This window comes from Diabrotica virgifera, chromosome 1 (assembly GCF_917563875.1).
Source record: "Diabrotica virgifera virgifera chromosome 1, PGI_DIABVI_V3a".
In the NCBI taxonomy this organism is placed as follows: domain Eukaryota; kingdom Metazoa; phylum Arthropoda; class Insecta; order Coleoptera; family Chrysomelidae; genus Diabrotica; species Diabrotica virgifera.
Window position 1 is genome coordinate 156549399 of NC_065443.1, and position 20943 is coordinate 156570341.

The following is a 20943-nucleotide window of genomic DNA, read 5'->3' on the forward strand; positions in this document are numbered from 1 at the left end:
AGAGACCATGCACAAAGAGCGAGAATTGATTAACATCATAAAAATAAAAAAGGTTCAAGACTTCGGTCATATAATGAGAGGACCTAAATATCGCTTACTCTGGTGGATCATTCAGGACAAAATCGAAGGAAAACGCTGGATTGGAAGAAAACAACTGTCCTGGATGCGTATTGGACAATCAACTGGTCGTACGGTCGAGAAATTGTTTCATATAGCCGCTAACCGAGAAACATTTCATCAGCTTGTTAATACAACGATAGCCAACGCTTGAAACCAAGCACAGGACGCAAAGAAGAAGTTGACTACCGCTTTTCTCTCATTTCTATGTATATCTATCTTAAACGGGCCAATACAGTTTCTAAATTTAAAATTGAGTTACAGATATCATTTACAGAAAAATATGAATACCTACGTGTGCCATCGTCTTCTCCTTTTATTTGGGGTATGCTCAATATGCTCTGTCTGTAGTTGGTCAGGGATTTCTGAGATTTGTATTCTGGTAAGTTCAAAACAGATCCAGAATAAAAAATATCCTTCCTAGATAGTGGCCTGACCATTTGACGAGGCTCTCTGCGACTATTGATCGACAATTTGGAGGTAAATGCCAAACTCTCGACATCAACCTGAAACACAAAAATAATATTTTAATTACCACATCTTCTAACAAAATAAGTAATTGGACTTCCTTAGTTCTAAATTTGTCACCTCTTCGTGTAACTTTGCGTCAATTGATATTCGATTTCGCTAATTTTAAGTCAATTTATTAAACTTTCGGACATAACTGTTTAAACAGAAATTACTTTGAAACGGGAACTAAAGATTTAAGCTCGACTTTTAAATACGCTTCGATTGATATGTCACATGTACTATTTCTGCGACTAAAATATGGTACTTCCGGTTAGAACTTTTTAACCGAAAATGATATAAAAACCAAAAGTATACCTACATTTGTTCTCATCTTGCTAAGGCACGTCGAATAATATATCTTATACTATTTCGGTGACTTTAAAACGGTACTTCCGGTTGAAACTGTAAAACCGGAAGTCCGAGGCCAAATGTCTTAAGTTTAATACCATCCTTGAGTTATAAGCTTTCATTCGACACCTTATTTGTCATTATATCTGTATTAATAAAGGAGAAGTTATGTTCACGGCCACACAGTCATCAAACCGGAGGTATATATTTTTTGTTCTCGTCTTGCTAAGGCACGTCGAATAATATATCGCTTGTACTGTTACGGTGACTTTAAAATAGTACTTACGGTTGTATGTCTAAAACCGGAAGTCCTAGGTAAAACTTACCTTCTCACCTTTAGTATTTTCCTTGAGTGATAAGCTTTCATTCGACACCAGATTTGTCATTCTACCTGGTATAATGACGGAGTTGCGTTTACGGATAGACGGACGTGGATAATTCAACGTTTTCACATTTTTTTTTCAAAATTGGGTGAAAACCAAAATGACGTCATAATGTTGAAGGGTTACATTCTGGTTAAATGTCTATACTAACTGAATATAGCGTCGCTTACACTAAATTAGAATACGTACCGAAAGAGAACAGAATAAAGTAATAAATTTTTAGATACAATTATAACAAATTAAAAATAATAAATAGGTTTGTATAATTATATAAACCATGATATAATACATAATTACAATACATAAAACATCCCTTAGATAAAATCTTCTCCCTGTTTTATCATTTAATGATACAGTGATATAATATTTCCATGTCGGTAGAAAATTATTATTAACTCAGTTGTATAAAAAAATTGCAAAAAATAATGTGTATGAAAAAAAGCTAATACATAATAGTAGGGGAGCAAAGTATGCTAAATGTACAGTCACTCGAACGTTATGGAGACCTATTGGGTTGTGAAGAGTAGGTCCTAAAACCAAAAAAAGTTAAGTAAACTTTTCCATTTTAGTGGGGGCTTGACATTTTTTAATTTAATTTTCCATTTCCAACTAGAGATGCATCAAGTCAAACTAGTTTGATTTTATTCAACAAACTTGACTTGACTTGAAAATCAAACTTTTTTTGTAAATAAGTTTGACTTGACTTGATTTCGATATCTTTAGGTTTGACTTGAAATCAAACTTCTTCAAACAGTTTGAAGTTTGAATGTCATATTGGCAACGTGTTTATTTCCAATTCTAATTGAGAGCGTACGGATTTTGTTGTGAATTATTTGGATAGGTTTGAATCTGTATTCTGCTACTCCGCAAATTAGTTTGTAGTTCATATTTAGACGTCCATGTTTGGCTTGTTTATTACGTTCGTTTTGAAGTGTGTGGCTTTGGGAGATAATATCTGAATGTGGATATTTTTCGTTTCAGAATAAGTACCAGAACAAATTGAGTCTGATATTGAAGGTATTCCCACTGCAAAAATTAAGAGAAACAATCTGTAGTCGAAACAGTATTAATTAAGAAAATTATTGATGTTGCGGCAGGTGATTTCAAAACAATGAGAATTGCAAAGTGCATACATACTTCTATTAAGTTAAAACTGAAGAACAGCGCTATAAAATCACAAACAGTGAACTAATTGACTAAATTTTCACTCTAATGGCATACAACATATCCCACCAGAATGAAAACAATTGAAAATGGTTATTCATTTTTAGTGAACTAATTCTTTAAAAGGACAGCGTTATGCATAACTCGACCAAGCGCCATTTCTTTAAAATCGAGATAACAGCGGATTCTGGTGACACATAGCTAAAACTATCTTGGAAAAATCCCTGTTATTGTCACGTTAACGATTACTAAGAAAAACAAAAATAAACTAAGCGACATTCTGTCTATTAAGGGTTTTTAGTTTTGCATAACAATACTATATTCATAACTGCCATTCATAACTGCCATATATCCATAACTGCCATTCATAACAGTTTCGCAATTGTAGACTAAGCGCCGACTTTGGTCTGTTTATGCTAAACTAAGCGTTTGGCCAGAATAACAGTTTTGTCCCCATTAATGTACACATTAATTTTGAAGTTTCCGTCAAAAAATGATGGAATTTTTTTAAAGTGAAAATGTTGTGTTTATATATATGTAATTAAGTTGAAAAATACAAATAATCTTTATAAAATCTTTTTACTATGTCTAACGTGTTATGTAGGTACTAAGAATATAGTATAAGTCATAAAATGGACCTTTCGGGATTCTTCTGTATTTTGAATTTTGAATGTTAATTAATCATTTCTGTACTATGAGTATAAATCAATAGCCTGTTTTTTATGTACAAATATTGATTTTATTCCAACAGTACAACTTTTAATTTCAAAAGTCTGCTTTGTAAGGTACAGGTCAACTTCTACTGTTAGTACCTTCTGCTTTCACTTAAGTAGCTTGACTTATACTTTTAATACACACCACATGTTATGAGATTCTGGGGCGTTTGTATTGAAAAAATGTAGATAATCCAAATTTGACCATAAAATTTCAAGGAATTATCATCCTTAAAAAGGGATTGTTACGGAAACAGATTTTTGAGGTTCTTTTTTTCTTCCTTTTTAACTTTCCTAAACCTTTTTTTATGACTTTCGTTCTGTCGTTGAAGACTGTGCCGATGTTTATTGTTATCGGTTATAAAAGCAGAAAATTATAAAAATAGCTAGATCCCATTTAAACCAAAAACTGTTCATTTAGTATTTATTTATTTAATTTTGTTGTGCGTGCTAAAAAATAGTTTACTGTGAAAGTGTCAGTGTTCTATTGTACATGATTTTTAAAAATGAGTAGAGGGAAACAAATACTAAAATTATTGGAACTAAAGGATGAGTTATATGGCACTCAATGTATTATTAAATTTTCCTATCTTAATTGGCAACTGACATGTCTATCTCAACAAAAAAGTATATAAAAAAATAAAAAAAAATAAAATACAGGATCCTTTGTAAAAGGTATATTTAAAAGACCCTAATAATGGTTACATCACAAAACAAAACTGTGGTATATTATGAACCCTCTGTATAAATCATAATTTAAATATGATGTTATTAACCTTTAGGGTATTGAACATACATAAAAACAATAGCTTATAGTTTGTATCACATGTTTATTACGAGTGAACTTGAACTATATTTGTTATGGTTCAGATAGGTATAAAAACACGCTGAGCAATCAGTATGGATATAGATATACAAATAATTATTAGAAGTTAGTATGTAGTAAGGCGAGGCGCTATGAATCATTAATGTCATTGTTTAGATATTGGATACCAGTGAATAAAATATAATGTATAGTAAGACGTGTTTAGTCTTTTTAATTAATTAGAACCAGAAGGCAGTAACAACACACTATTTAATACATGGCTGATCCTGCAGATTAGAGGAGGTCTTCTGAAAGGAGCAGAGATGGCGGTAACAAATTGGAAACGGAGACGGCGAAGATGGACCAGGACGAAGATGCAGAGAACCCAGGGAACAAAGACAAAGTGATAAAATGTAAGTAAGAATGTCTATCTTTATTAAAAATGCTTCCCTCGTTTTTATATTATTATTGAACATTGAATATTTATCTTTGCTGATTTTTGAATAATTTATGAAGTATCGATTTTTTTTATCTATGAATTTTGAAACATGAAGTGATTTTTTGAATTGAATATTTTTATCAAAGTTTATTATATATGTTATTATTGAATTTTTATTGAATTTTTATTGAATTTTGAATTTTTATTGAATTTATTTGAAAAATCTCTATCCGATTTCGATTTTTAGTCCGGTTATTTTTGAATATTTTATGGAATCTCGAATTTTTTTCAAAAATTTCTATCGAATTTTGAGATATGAACTGATTTTGAATATTTTTATCTAACTTTTGCATATGCTATTTTTGAATTTTTATTGAATTTTATTAGCAGTTGTTTTTGTTATTGATCTTTTAGATACATTTTTATCGATTTTGTGTTAAATTTTGTATGATATGAACCTGAATTAATAATTTGTGTGACTAATGATATATAAATGATTTTTTTTTAATGAATAATGATTAGGGATGACATACAACAACCATTGCTATAAGCAAGAGATATATTTTTAACGAACCGACCTGATGAGTCGAGATAAGGAATTTGAAGAAGAACTATATAGATAAGAAGAAGAACTAACAATATTATAAGCTAAATATTATGAGGCAACTAGAGACAATAAGAAACCCACTGCTCTTGTCAAATTAGCAAGGTACTAAGTGATTTATAGAAGCTTGAAAGCTTATTAGAGACCCACTCTGTGTTTTGAAGGGTACCTATTTTATTCATGATTATTCGTGAATAAACAACGGCCTCAAAGCAAGGGATTGAGGTTGTGATATTTTTAGAAGAATTTGAACCGCATAAAATACCTATTTCGTGTTTTGAGTTAACTATACCACCTAAATGGTGCGTACAGATCAGGGCGAAAATTCGGGTTAATATTGGCGGAGAACTAAGACATCCGAGTGAAACCTCTTTTATTAAGGTAAAACGAAGGTATCGGAGCTAGTATATGAAGTGATGATTATGATGTTATATGAAATGATACATGAGATAAATGATATATGATTGTTATATGAAATATGTATATGAAGATGAATTATGTACACTGTAGAAGTGTTATTATGTGGAGAAAAATGAAGAAATATATAGTTGTAGTACCAGACAAGAAGAAGAAAAGAAAGAAAAAAGAGAATTTTTAGTAAAATATGTGGGAAAAATGAAAGAAGACACATAAAAATTGCAAGAAAAGAAGCAAAATTAAGAAGATACTAAGCAAATAAGTAGCTAATCATTGAAATATGTCTAAGAATTAGAGCTGTAAATTTTTTTTTTAAAGTAACGTAAATTATAAATAACTTATTTTTAAATGTATATAATGAATTCAGGTTAAATTTTCGCGGAAAATGGAAGTGTTTGAATTAAGGATAGACAATATCTTACAATAAGTGTTAGTAGATAGTAAGCAAAGGGACATAAAAAGTGAAATTTTTAGACATTCAGCAACAGAGATTAAATCTTTATTATAGCTACAAAAGAGTTATTAGAAGTTTAGAGAAATATTAGAAATTTTTAGAGAGATTACATTTTTATTATAGGTACATTATTTTAAAGTTAGTAAGACATATATAAATAAATCAAAAGAAGACTGAAATAGGAATTATTAATAGAGTAAAGGATACATTTTTTTTACTTATTCGAGTAATATTAGCTTAGCTTAGGACTTTTAGTTAGATACGAGATTCTTAGTTAGGTAGATTAGATTATTCCCCTGCTTATAGGAGATGCATATAGGCACTAAAAGACTATATTAAAAATCCCGATAGGTTTAGTCACTGTTTTTATGTGGACACTGTTTTGTGAATGGAGAAAAGACTAAAAAGCAAGACGGAACAGAAAGTGAATTAGTGATAATAATAAACAATTTTTAGGATTAAAAAAAAACTCTGAAACGTACCATGTTACAGTTAGTTAGGATAGTTAGGAAATTTAATTTTTGAAAATAGTATTAGGTAACCATAAACATTTTGTAAAAGGGAAAGAGGAATATACCGTCAGATATTCTTCTTCTCTTCTTAGGACTTTCTTTTTTAAAAACGGCGGAGATGTGGTATATTATGAACCCTCTGTATAAATCATAATTTAAATATGATGTTATTAACCTTTAGGGTATTGAACATACATAAAAACAATAGCTTATAGTTTGTATCATATGTTTATTACGAGTGAACTTGAACTATATTTGTTATGGTTCAGATAGGTATAAAAACACGCTGAGCAATCAGTATGGATATAGATATACAAATAATTATTAGAAGTTAGTATGTAGTAAGGCGAGGCGCTATGAATCATTAATGTCATTGTTTAGATATTGGATACCAGTGAATAAAATATAATGTATAGTAAGACGTGTTTAGTCTTTTTAATTAATTAGAACCAGAAGGCAGTAACAACACACTATTTAATACAAAACGTTTTCGGATTAACAAGTAATCCATCATCAGTGTTAAGCCAATAACATGCATGCGTGAGCCACCAAAAAGTTATGGGTAAAAACCCTTTTAAAGATATAGTTGACACTCAATTTTCAATATGTGAGGTTCATCCCTTTCATATCACATCCACGTGGGTTAGAGTCCTGTGTTGCCTTGGGTAATATCCAGGAATATTTGCAACATCTAACTATTTTAAACATAATATGTAGTATAATATAAGATCTTGTACCTTTTAAAGGGTTTTTACCCATAACTTTTTGGTGGCTCACGCATGCATGTTATTGGCTTAACACTGATGATGGATTACTTGTTAATCCGAAAACGTTTTGTTTTGTGATGCAACCCTTATTAGGGTCTTTTAAATATACCTTTTACGAAGGATCCTGTATTTTTGTGATTTATGGTATACAGCCAGCTACAGGAATTTTATTTTCCTCGTGGATTGTTAAAAAAGTATATCTACGAAATAAATTATTTTTCAAACTCTTTCAAACTAGTTTGACAAACAGTTTGAATTTTCAAACCTGTACGATTGACCAGTTTGACTTGACTTGAATTATTTGTCAGAAGGATTGACTTGAGTTTGACTTGAAATTAAGTCAAACTCAAGTCAAATTCAAACATTCAAGTCAAACTTGTGCAACTCTATTTCCAACAATCGTTTTTTCCGATTATAACGCCATCTATGCATAATTTGAAAAAATGTTTCGAATAAAAGTTACTTATTTTTTCGTAAGGAATCCAAATCTGCAATAAAAAATGGGGGCTCCTATTTAAGTACTTAAAGTAACCCACCACCCCATCTCCGTGGGGGATCGTGTTTGGTGCCATTCGATAGATTTTTCAAAAATATTAAATGTGTATTTTACAGTTTTTCGATCTGATGTTCATTTCGCTAAATATCGCGGGATTCGTATTTACAATATTAAATTTACCCCCCACCCCTCTCCGTGGGAAGTCGTGTTTGGTATCATTCAATAGATTTTAAAAAATATTGAGCACATATTTTTTAGTTTTTCGATCTGTCATTCATTTTGCGAAATATTCGCTTTTTTCTTGTGAAATTTTGGGACTCATCCATTTCCTTACGCCCGGCTCAAATCGTCAGATTTTTTAAATATACAGTGTTTTGCATGTACTTCACTTACCTTATCTTAATCTGACAATTTCGAATTTTTTAAGGATAGATTTTTTTTTCGGGTCCCCTTTACGAACTCCCCTGTGTTAAGAGCCAATATATGGTAGAGGTACATCTGCAGGGTACCAGGTTTGGTGATTTATGATAATCTGACGCGCTCGAGTAACTGCAAAAATCCCCGTTTGGGCTCCCCTACCATAATATACTAAATAAAAAATTGTAAAAACATGCATTAATTTCATTTATATAAAAATTATAGTAATATTTAATAAAACCTCCGATTGGGGTTCGTCATGGCTATCTTATAAAACTCTTACAGGAAAAAAACCTCGACTCAGAAGATAACATTATTTCAAGGCTCTACTACGGCAACAGAGCAAAAACTATACAACCATCTCCCTTTACAACTTAAATCTGCAACATCTTTCCCCACGTTAGACCAAAGACCATATTATTCAGTAGAATAGTTTCTTAATGACTAACTAATGTACTAAAGTGTATTTTTCTATATTTGGGTGTCACATACAGCAGCTTAAGCTTATTAGTTCCTATATTTGTATTTTATTATATTTATGTTGTATGTTCAATTTGCACTTTATATTAATTTTGCAATATATTGGTTTTGTTTTGCTTCACTTTTTTAACTTGTATATATTTTTTTATATTGACGATTTATCTAATTTCAGAAAATTGTATCTATTTGTTATTGTTATTTCTTTTTACTCTATGTTAAGCTTTGTCCATAAAATTGTATAATTTTTAGTGACAATAAAGCATATTTCTATTCTATTCTATAGCATACGTAGGTACAAATAAAATCAAAGACAACTTAATATATAGAAATAAAGAGAAGAGTTCGTCATGGTTGTGTGATTTCACCAATTCGTTTCAAAATGTATTAGAAACATATATTATGAATAAAACATTGGCTGATTAGGAATATGGCATTAATATTAACGAAAGCAGATATAATGCTAATAACCAATAACCTAAACAGTTTAAGACCTATAAGGACTTATTAATCTACATATTGTAGTTGTGGAAGTTTTGTCTAACAATATGGACTGTCAAAAACAAAGCAAAATGTATGCTTACCACAAAATCAGACCAGAACATCGAAAATAGGTACATAACCAACCGATTCAAACATTGGGAAAGTAGAATTATTTTTCACTTATCTCACGTATTCTTGGTCGCTATTCAAGAATTATAACATTGAAGCAAGTAATCCATTCGTAAGTAAGTCATTCAAATAAGAAAGATAAGTAGAGGCAGACCTCAAACCAGATGGACTGATGACATCAAGCGAATGATTGGCCACAAATAGATGCAAAAAACAACGAACAGAATGAATGGACACACCTAATTGAGGCTTACATCAGATGATGAATAGAATAGCTGTTAATGACGATGATGAGGATAACAATTATTTCTGAATAATTAAAAGCCAAGAGAGGTCTTAGAGTTTCCTTGTTATCTTCTTCTTCATGTGCCTCATCCTTAAAGAACATTGACTATCATCATGGCCCATTTTAATCTGTCTGCAGCAGTTCTGAAGAGTTTTAATGTTGTTTTCCACTCCACTGCTTTAAAATTTTCAACCAGAATGTGCGTCGTTTTCCCGGTCCCCCAATTCCTTCCTTTTTCCCTTGTACAACCAATCGCATCAACTTATATTTTTCATTTAGTACTTATGTAACAGAAGTAACTAATTTTTCTTTCCTTCATAGTGTTGAGTATTTATTTTTCCATCTTTCTTAATGTTTCCGTGTTTGTTAGCTAGCACTAATAAGAATTTATAAGCACTGTGATCTGTGAGTTAATACACAACGAAATCAGATGTTTTATACTGATTGTTCAAAAACACAAGGGGGGTAGGAATAGAAGTTACTGGTCCCAACACCAGATTGTCAATAGTCCTTGAAAATACTCCAATATTTCAACCAGAGCGGCTAGTGATGGATTTTTTGTTCAATAGTGTCTGAAAAAATGCCTTACTTTAGTCAAAGTACATAGTCATTGTCTGAGAGGGTAAAGTTCCAGTGAACACTCTTGAAGTGTACAACTTATGAATCGGTAACAGCTTGGAACTGAAAATAGTCTCTCAGAGAACTGACATTGCACAACAATGAATTTGCTGTGGATGCCAGAGCATAAAGGAATTGTTGGTAATGAGGTTGCTGATACTATTGGCAAATAAGGAATTGCTGGTAATAAGATTATTGACACTTTTGCTAAATAAGGAGCTAATACTCATTTTATTGAACCGAAGTCATTCTGTGGTGTACCATTCTTAGAAGCCCAGAACTGTTAGACTAAACAAAAACAATATATTTATCAATGGATTAAGATATCAAATACCAAGGCATATATTATTGTTAAGTATATTAGAAGCAGTTAACAAAAACCAACAAAGGATTGTAATGAGTAAATACAAAACAGCATTAACAATGGTATTAAGACTATTATATATAATTTAAAAAAGAAAGTAAAACCAAACCTCTTGAGGAATACGTCTTCCTTTCTCGTGGTACCTTTTCGTGTATACCAAATATATTAATATTTTTTATAATTTTTTAGTTTTTGGATAAGACAGATTTGTCATATGTATATGGGTCTTTTATGTTATTTAGTAGGTATCTTTAATGGGAATTAACCACAATTTTAGTTGGAAATATTTTTACTTTGACCTTTCGATTTGTCCTCCGAAATCGTATTTTGAGAATGGCTTTCGAAATAAAAATCGAAACTTCAGAATAAACGTATTTTCAACTGAAATTGTGATATTAACAAATCATTAAATTAAAGATAGCAAATAACCAAAATGGCATCATAAAATATAGGTTCAGAACCACATGCAGATATTTCAATAGTTGTAAGCTGATGAATGTATGATTAGTTTTAGCTTTATTGTCACTGAAAATTTTACAATTTTATCAACAACGCTTACAAAGAGTCAGAGAAAAAACAATAACAAATACAATTTACAGAAATTACATAAATCGTCAATATTACAAAATAAAAGGTATTACCTAATTATACAGGGTGTAACAAAAATACAGGTCATAAATTAAATGACATATTCTGGGATCAAAAATAGTTTGATTGAACCTAACTTACCTTAGTACAAATGTGCACATAAAAAAAGTTACAGCCCTTTGAAGTTACAAAATAAAAATCGATTTTTTCCAATATATCGAAAACTATTTGAGGTTTCTTACTGAAAACGAATGAAACATCTTTAAAAAGAATTATAGTGAAATTTGTGCACCCCATGAAAATTTTATGGGGATTTTGTTCCCTTAAACCCCCCCAAACTTTTGTGTACGTTCCAATTAAATTATCATTGTGGCACCATTAGTTAAACACAATTTTTTTAAAACTTTTTTGCCTCTTAGTACTTTTTGGAAAAACAAGTTTTTATCGAGATATTTTGAATATTTGTCAAATCCACCACATATTTTTGTACTAGTACTGTTAACTACGATTATTAGAGACCTGGTAATAATATGAAAATGTATAAATAAATTAGTTTCGAGGTATATTTAGAACCATATTAAAAAAGAAGCCACATCTCGGTAAAATGTGCCTTATCGGAAAAATACTAAGAGGCAAAAAAGTTTTAAAAACACTATGTTTAACTAATGGTACCGCAATAATAGGTTAATTGGAACGTACACAAACATTTGGGGGGTTTAAAGGTACAAAACCCCCATGAAATTTTTGTGTAAATATATTAAAAAAGAAGCCGCATCTCGATTAAAACTGGTTTATCTAAAAAATACTAAGAGGAAAAAAAGTTTTAAAAACATTGTGTTTAACTATTGGTACCACAATAATAATTTAATTGGAACGTACATAAAACTTTGGGGGGATTTAAGGGAACAAAACCCACATAAAATTTTTATGGAGAGCATAAATTTCACTAAAATTTCTTTTTAAGATGCTCCTGCCATAAGAATGCCACATGTCCATTTTCATCAAAAAATCTCTAATAGTTTTCGATATATCGTGCATATTAGGTAAGTTACTTTAGTAGTTACCATTTAGGTAAGGTACCTACTAAGGTAAGTTAGGTTCAATAGAACTATTTTTGGTCCCAAAATATGTGATTTAATTTATGACCTGTATTTTTGTTACACCCTGTATAAAACAAAAACAATATATTGCAAAATTTAAATAAATTTCAAATTGCATAATACAATCGCTAATAAGTTTAAGCTGCTGCATATGACTCCCAAATATAGATTATAGATAGAAATACATTAGCTACTTGTACATATGTAAACCGTGTGATACACACGCGAGTAAGTACGCGAACTTATGGCTCGACGACCTTTTTCGCGCGTGTATCACAGCAAGTACGCGTACTTTAAGTCCGCCGAGTAAGTAAGCCGTCGATCCAACAAGTTTGAAATCTTACTCGTAACCCGTACGTGTATCACTGCCTCGAGCCACGAGCCTCGAGCCATCATGTTATTGCGTTTAAAGTTACACTTATATTTTCACTAATTAAGCAAATTGTCTAGAAATAATTCAATCGTTTATTGTTGAAAGGAGACAAGTTACATTTTATAAGTTTTGAGCAAACCTAATTATTTATAGGCTGTTTTATCCTCCTGATGAAAATATTACCCTCTTATCTATGATATTTTGTTTGTTACCACACTTTTCGATTTCGTCTTTTTTTATTAGTATTAAAAATATATAATACGATAGGATACGATACGAAGTATATAATACGATAAAATTCCTAAATAGCACAAAGCATCTTTTCTCGACGACATCGCAATGAGTTATGAGTAAGTCTGCCGTGTATCACCGACGGCGAGCCGAGTAGGTCCGCGATCTTTAAACCCGCGTACTTAAAGTTTGCGTGTGTATCACATGCTTTAGGGTACCGTAATTTCTTAGTTATTCAACTCTTCTACTGAATAATATGGTCTTTCATATAGATATTGCGGAACTTGGGGCAAGATGTTGCAGATGATTTACGTTATAAAGGGGGATAAATTTGGCATGGAAACTAGTCCATTTACCACGATAGAGGGGGATGGTTGTATAGTTTTTTTGCAGAATATAATATATGTATATACTTCTTTACTAACTCAGTGGACGGGATCGGTAAATAGACATCAAAAGTTTAATTTCTGGTGAAGTAGTCATGGTTAAGCAACCAATTTCTAGAATTTATAAAGAAGTGTTGAAATTTCGTGATCTTTGAAGTAGCTTCGGCAATGTGTTGTTCTTCTGAGGCCAAACAGATACATTATTGCTCTTTTTTGTAATTTAAAAATAACATTGGATTGGGCAACTGTACTAGAACTCTAAAAAGGAAGACCATATCGAAGATGGGACTCGAACAAAGAAAAATATGTTATTTTGGAAGATGATAAATTGATTTCCTTCGAAACAGATCTTATTGCATAGCAAGCTGTTTAAAAACACGTTTTCTGTTTAAGAACCCAATTTACTTTTGTGTTTTTAAGAACGTATCAGTTTTCTACTTTATTTCTTGTAATCTATTGTAATTATTTTTGTCCTCAGCTTTAGTTGTTTGATCAGATAGACTCTAATTGTCGTTCATGATACAATTATTATTGTATCTATATCTAATTATTTACTGCTGATATTCTTAAAACTCAATTTCAAATCAATGAGAAATATTAATTATTTATATTATTTAAATTATAAAACAGTGTAATTAGTTGAGATAAGTTATCATATTGTTTATGATAATACTTATTATAATCAAATCTATATGTAATATTACTTCATTATTTAAGTATTCTATTAATACACATTTGCATCAGTCAGATGTTTTTATCCATGTGTAATCAATTATATTTTTATATAAAAACGCTGGACGGAAGGGCCGCCCGAGAACTTATCGTACCGATCTATAATCGTACTAGATACTGGCATTCTATAAAAATAACAAAGTTACTCGTTATTTTGATATTTTAGAAACACCTTGTATACTTGAAAATATTTTATGGTTCTACGCATCATTAATTCCTGCATTTGAGAAAATGTTCGATGTCATATTTCGTGGACACACTATAGATGTATAGATAATTGCATAAATCAATAGAATATTATGGTAGGGGAGCCCAAGCGGGGATTTTTGCAGTTACTCAAGCGCGTCAGATTATTACATGGGGAGAAACCTTGTACCCTGAAAATGTACCTCTACCATATATTGACTCTTAATGCAGGGGAGTTCGTTAAGGGAGGGCCGAAAAAAAATATATCCTTAGAAAAACTCGAAATCGTCAGATTAAGGTAAGGTAAGTTTATAGTACGAGTCTGGGTTGACATAATATCTAATTAATACAACAGTAATTTGGAATTACTACCCGTTTATTTAAGCGTAGGTACATATTACGTAAATATAACTAATTACATGTAAACAATAATGCATGAGGACGCCATGCTAATATGAATAGTAGTTCGCGCATGCGTGTAAGTAATTCTTCGTTGCGCGCGCAAACACGGGCTTGATAGTCAGAGAGCTGGATACATTACAGTAAGCTAAGTACATGCAAAACAGTGTATATTTCAAAAATCTGACGATTTGAGTGGGTCGTAAGGAAATGGCTGAGTCCCAAAGTTTCACAAGAAAAAAGCGAATATTTCGCGAAATGAATGACAGATCGAAAAACTAAAAAATACGTACTCAATATTTTTCAAAAATCTATCGAATGATACCAAACACGACTTCTCATGGAGAGGGATGGGGGGTAAATTTTAATATTTTAAATACAAATCCCGCGATATTTTGCGAAATGAACATCAGATAGAAAAACTAAAAATACACTTATTCAATATTTTTGAAAAATCTATCGAAGCACCAAACACGAACCCCCACGGAGGTGGGGTGGGGGTTACTTTAAAATCTTAAATGGAGCCCCAATTTTTTATTGCAAATTTGGAATCCTTACATAAAAATAAGTAACTTTTATTCGAAACATTTTTTCGAATTATGGATAGATGGCGTTATAATCTAAAAAAACGATTGTTGGAAGTGGAAAATTTAATTTTAAAATGGACAAGTCCCCACTAAAATGGAAAACTTTACTTAACTTTTTTTGGTTTTAGGACCTACTCTTCACAACCCAATAGGTCCCCAAAGCGCTCGAGTGACTGCACATTTAGCATACTTTGCTCCCCTACCATTATAGTCATACTTTCATTTCAAATTAGTTCATTTTTCTGAGAAATTAATAGTTTACAAAATTTGCATTTCATTATATTTCTATTACGCCAGTCAATGCGCGAGATTAAGAACAAGATATTACCTCCGAATTCTATCCTACTGCATGGATTTTAATTAAATTTTGGGAGTAGCCCAATCTCCTAATTCAAAGTCTATCCTATATACTATGGCGCTTTTATCATGGGGGCGGTTCCCACCACTTCTCGGGAGAACATTTTTATTTTCGAATTACATGGAGAAAAAGGAAGATTTTTAAGAAAATTTAAAAATGCAATCTATAATTTGATCACACTTTTTACAAAAACCATTCATTTTAAACCCGTTCAACTTTTTGAAAGTAGAAATAACACTGTATTAAAAGGTATTGCAGAAGAAAAACAATGCATTTAAATTCTGGTGGATGAGGGGTTAAATGTATGTACTTCTCATTTTTCCTTAAAGTACATTAGTCATATATTTTTTGCACCATATCTCGCTTAGTTTGAATGTAACCGACATTTAACGGTGCCTGTTTTAAAGGCCTTTTCAAATACTACAAAAGGCGTTGGTAGCAATATACACCTAAAACCTACCGTTCCTCTGTTATTTCAAGTTGAATACACCAATTTGAGCATGCACCAAAAAACAAACTCTTTTCACCTACCATATCTATTTACGAAGGAACGAATCTCTTTGTTATTTATAATATAAAAAAATGTTTTATATAGTGTTTTTAGTTCGATGCATAGTTTTTAAGGTATTCCCAAAAAACCGTCCGAGAGAAGGTGTCATTTTTCAATGAAAATGGTCAATTTTCAACTACGCATAACTCAAAAAGTATTGAGTTCTCAAAAAAAAAGTATAGACCAGTTTTTGCTTAGAAATAGGTTCTCTAGCCACTTCTGTGCCTATTTTGACCAACAAATTTTCCGCCCCAAGATAAAAAGCGCCATAGTATATAGGGTAGATTTTGTTTCTTGAGCTATTCCCTACTTACTGTGAAAATATCAAGTACATCGATGTAGTAGGATGGAATTCGGAGCCAAATACCCTCATTGACTGCCTTATAATAATGCTCTGCTACTGTCGCGTTAGAGAGGACAACAAGATTATAGCAAAATTTCTATTTACTGTAACTTTTCGAGTTTTTGAGCTACAGCAACGAGTTTTATGTCATGCGAAAGGTAATTTTGCATTATTTCAAAATATGTAAAAATATACAGGGCGTATCTAAAAAAATTAAGATGTTCCAAAATTTCTTCCAATCTATATCTAATATATTATTTTCTTACTCTATATTTTGTTGTATTTTAATATTTTAATTTCACATAAATCAAACTAATTTTATTATTGTTTGTGAAATATTGTTTAAACAATTGCATATGTTTGGAAATAATAAACTTTTATTTTCTAAGTTAAAATATATGATGATATGTCAATATGAATATGTCAAAGACAGAGTATCTTAAAGTAGGGGATGATGAAGAAGATCCAGAGTTAGAAATTAGAACCACAAAAAGATGTAATGAATATAAATATCTCGGATCTATAATATCTAAAGAAGGCACTACCAAAAGATACATCGAAAAGAGAACGCAGCAGGGCAAAAAGCGGTAAACATTCTAAGATCTCTACTGTGGTCTAAAGATATAAGACAAAAAACGAAATTGACAATCTATCGTACCTTGGTAGAGCCTATTATGACTTATGGGGCAGAAGTTTGGCAGATGACAAAAAAAGATAGAAAAAGAATAGAAGTAGTAGAAATGGATTATCTAAGGAGAGCGTGTGGTATATCTAAAAAAGATCACATCAGGAATGAAGATATTAGAAGGAGGACACATACTGTATATTCCAGTGTAGATAGAATTGAAACTAGACAACTAGTGTGGTATGGTCACGTGAAACGAATGAATGAAGACAGATGGCCAAAGAAAGCTTTGAATTACATACCACACCAAATAAGAAGAAGGGGAAGACCTTCAGTTGCCTGGGAAGAAAATGTACGGCACATCATGAGATAGAGCCATCAAAGAAGACGAATGGATGGACAGAAAACGATGGCGGTCGAAATGCGAGAAGCGGCAGAGGCTGTAGGAACCTCGCTTATAGATAGATAGATAAAATATATGAACAAAGAAAGTTTTTGCTAAAAAAGTGTTATTTCAAAAGACAGAGTATGTGTTTTAATTTTGCAATAAACAAATTTATTTATTTATATCGAAATGTAATAAAAATTTAAATGTATCAATCATTATCAAAGGTCATTGGAATGCCCAATCAGGGCAAACTATCCGCTGTCCTGCGCGTAGCACCAATAATTAATGTTTATTTAAAAAAATTCCTGACGCCGTGGTAGTTAATCGATTTTAATTTTGCAAATTGCAAATGAAAGTTACAGTACACTTCTATACGCTGTGAGCTCGTAGGTAGAGGGGATAATTAAAAATTCGCGAGCGCCAGTAGTGACAAGTTTGTAAACCTTTACTGGAAATTTGGATTTTGACGTTCTGCAAGAGTTGCATATTATAGCTTTTAAATGTCTGACGAAAGTTGTTGTATTAAAGAGTGTCGAAATACTGGTTACAATAGTAACTGTGTATTCTACAACTTTCCTGTCGCTAAGCATAAGGTGATTCAACGACAAAAATGGATTGATGCAATTAGAAAAAAGTACACAATTTTAATTTTAAAACGGTAGAAAAATTTGAGCTAACGGATCAGTTAGCACACTCTCGAATTTTGAAGGTTTCAATTTTACAATCCAATCCTGAAACAAAATTTGCATGCGTGAAGATAACGACCAATCACAGCAAACGTAGGATGCCGTTAACTGTCACTCATAAGTTAATATTTAAGAAGTACTATACTATAATTATATTAAATTATTATACTTTTTTGCAGAATAAATTTTTTCTAATATTAGTTGTCAACATAAACGTCAAAACCATAAGCAAAATTTTAAAAATAATCATAATGAATAATAAATTCTGTACTTACTGCTATTAATTATCGATTACGATCCAATTACTTCTTTACGTTGTAAATATTACACGATAAGAATTAAATAATAAGTTTGAGGGCCGGTTGTTCGAACGCTAATCAAAAATGATCATTATCAAATATTTAATTACTGTCACAACTGTCAATGTCAACTTTGATTGGGTTGCCGAAAACATAATTATTGATTACAATTATGAAATTAGTTAATCAATTATGTTAATAATTGTTATGTTAATTGATTAACTGATCTCATAATTATAATCAATTAGGTTTTCAGCAACCCAACCAAAGTTGACATTGACAGTTGTGACAGTAATTAAATATTTGATAGTGATCATTATTGATTAGCGTTCGAACAACCGGCCCTGAAACAACTATTATTTGCTTTTCTACTGTCCTCTTTAAAATTCCGGCCGAAATAGGAACACTAGTCAACCGTTAGATGGCGATAGCAGCCATACTAGCGAAACTCACAGAGTATAGGCAACACTTTTTTTATCCAGAAAATTTCCGGTAAAAGTTATACTAGTAATCCTGTAGGTAGGTGGCGATACCAGCTAAGCTCGGAGCGTATACGAAAAAAAAATTCAACTTGCTATCTGCTTTATTTTCAGTCCTGTAACATTTTGAAAACATGATTTTTTTTGCGAAAGCTGGAAATCTATTAAACCCATCTTAACGAAATTTTCAGTATTGTTTTACTGTATCATATAGTTTTTCTGGGTGAAATATGAAGGTCCTAAGTGTAGCATCAATGGTTGAAAAACGTAAAATGCGAATACTTGTTTTTGTATGGTTTTTTCGCAATTATTGCTATTTTGTAACAAGGGTGACTATTTTTTAAATTTTTAAAAAATTCTATATTGTATGAAATTTAATTATGCAACTTTTATGTCAGTACAACTTTTCTCGGAAATGAATAGTTTTAAAGTTATAATCAAAAAACGAAGAAAAAAATCGAATTTTTCCTTCATTTTTTGACATTTTATTATTTAAACAATGTTCCGGACCTTTTTGAGAGGGAGGATAACTCAAATATTATTATGTGAGTTATTTTCAAGCAATTTTTCAAAAAAAATTGAGTCACCTCTCAACGTTCAAATGTACTAATATTTTTACAGATGCGCCATGGTCTATTAGATTACATCTCTATAACTGTTTCATTTAAATAAAAATGTTTGTTTCTTATAAAAATCGGTCAGTAAGTAAACTATGTATTCTGATTTCATGGAAACTTAGTAAATACTCTACACTAATTGGAAAACACACTTGTTCTTGTTGTGGATTGGAATATAATTTGGTCTAAGAGCTCTAGTTAATTTTGAATTCCAAAAAATATACCTATTCAGGTGACGAAGGAAGTTGTTGATGCAAAGAAAAAAATATAATTTTTTTGACGGACTTGAAATATCTTTTATGCAGTATGGTGCAAATGAAAGGAATACATTCATTATTTCGTAAGCCGGCGACTTGAAAGAAAAAACCCGAAACCTGCCGATTTTTACTTTTAAATTATGATTTTTTTGGCATATTTATATTAGGTACATCATACTAGTTAGGTCATCCATCTGGGCGAGATGACGTAATCGATGAATTGTTTTAATGAGAATAGAGGTCATGTGCTAGCTCATTTAAAAGGTTATTCAGTTTCCTATTCAATTAAATTCTCTATTCAGTAATTTAAACATTACGATTATTATTAATACAGGGTGTCCAACAACATTTTTTTTAATTAAATTTTTTTGACGAAAAAAGAAAAATGTATGTCATTTATTTAATTCAAAATTTATTTTATTGTTGTTAAAAAACTGACACAAATATTTATTTGACAAACTTTAATTTCTTGTGAAAAGTCTTCTAGAACATCTCGAATATACGACCTACTCAAAATTCGCAAACCCGATATTCTTCTACCCATTATTAGTGCATACAACTGCCCCACACAACAATTGGTAAAATACCTAGCCAAAAGTCTTCAATATCTCGCCGAAAATGTTTCATCAATCGTCAATTTTTTTTTCATTTCATCGAGCTTCTCAAACAATACCCTATCTCACCCTCACACATTCTGAAAGTTTCGGCATCGTTTTTACAAACATTCCTATGGATGAAAGCCTGAATATTCTGAAAACTACAGTATCCAGCAAGACCACTTTTCCCTCATTAAACATTGCATGTATAACACGTATTTCATCTTCCAAAATAAATTCTACAGACAAATAAATGGTGCCCCAATGGGCTTACCACTCTCTTCGGTAATTACCAATATCTTTGGTACCTCGAGACCCGAGCACTATCCACATCTATGCTCAAATCCACATGTTGGCTACGATATGTTGACGACTAATTCGTAATTTTGCCCTACAGAAGGAATGCTTTGGTGTGCTTTCAAATGCATCTGAATGGTATACATTCGAGTATCCAGCTCACGATGAAGATGGAGACTGATTCATCCATACCGTTTCTCGATGTTTTTACCAAGGTTTTCCTCACTCTGTTTACCGAAAACCCACCCATAGCAATCGCCACTTGCATGCCAACTCTCATCACCCACATTCACAAATTAATTTAGTCATTAATACCTTTGTCTCCAGTTCAATACGCCTTTGGAATGAGGCAAGTAGATCTAC

At 31.5% G+C, this 20943-nt stretch overlaps 1 protein-coding gene across 3 annotated transcripts in view; it reads right to left on the reverse strand.

The window, feature by feature from the left end:
• The window catches only part of LOC126878779 (monocarboxylate transporter 3), a 407545-nt gene that overhangs the window by 111024 nt on the left and 275578 nt on the right, over window positions 1-20943 (reverse strand). For all 3 annotated transcript variants that reach the window (XM_050641676.1, XM_050641677.1, XM_050641678.1), the window contains exon 3: window positions 413-623. In XM_050641676.1, the coding sequence (XP_050497633.1) occupies window positions 413-623 (211 nt within the window). The remainder of the gene's footprint in view (window positions 1-412; window positions 624-20943) is intronic.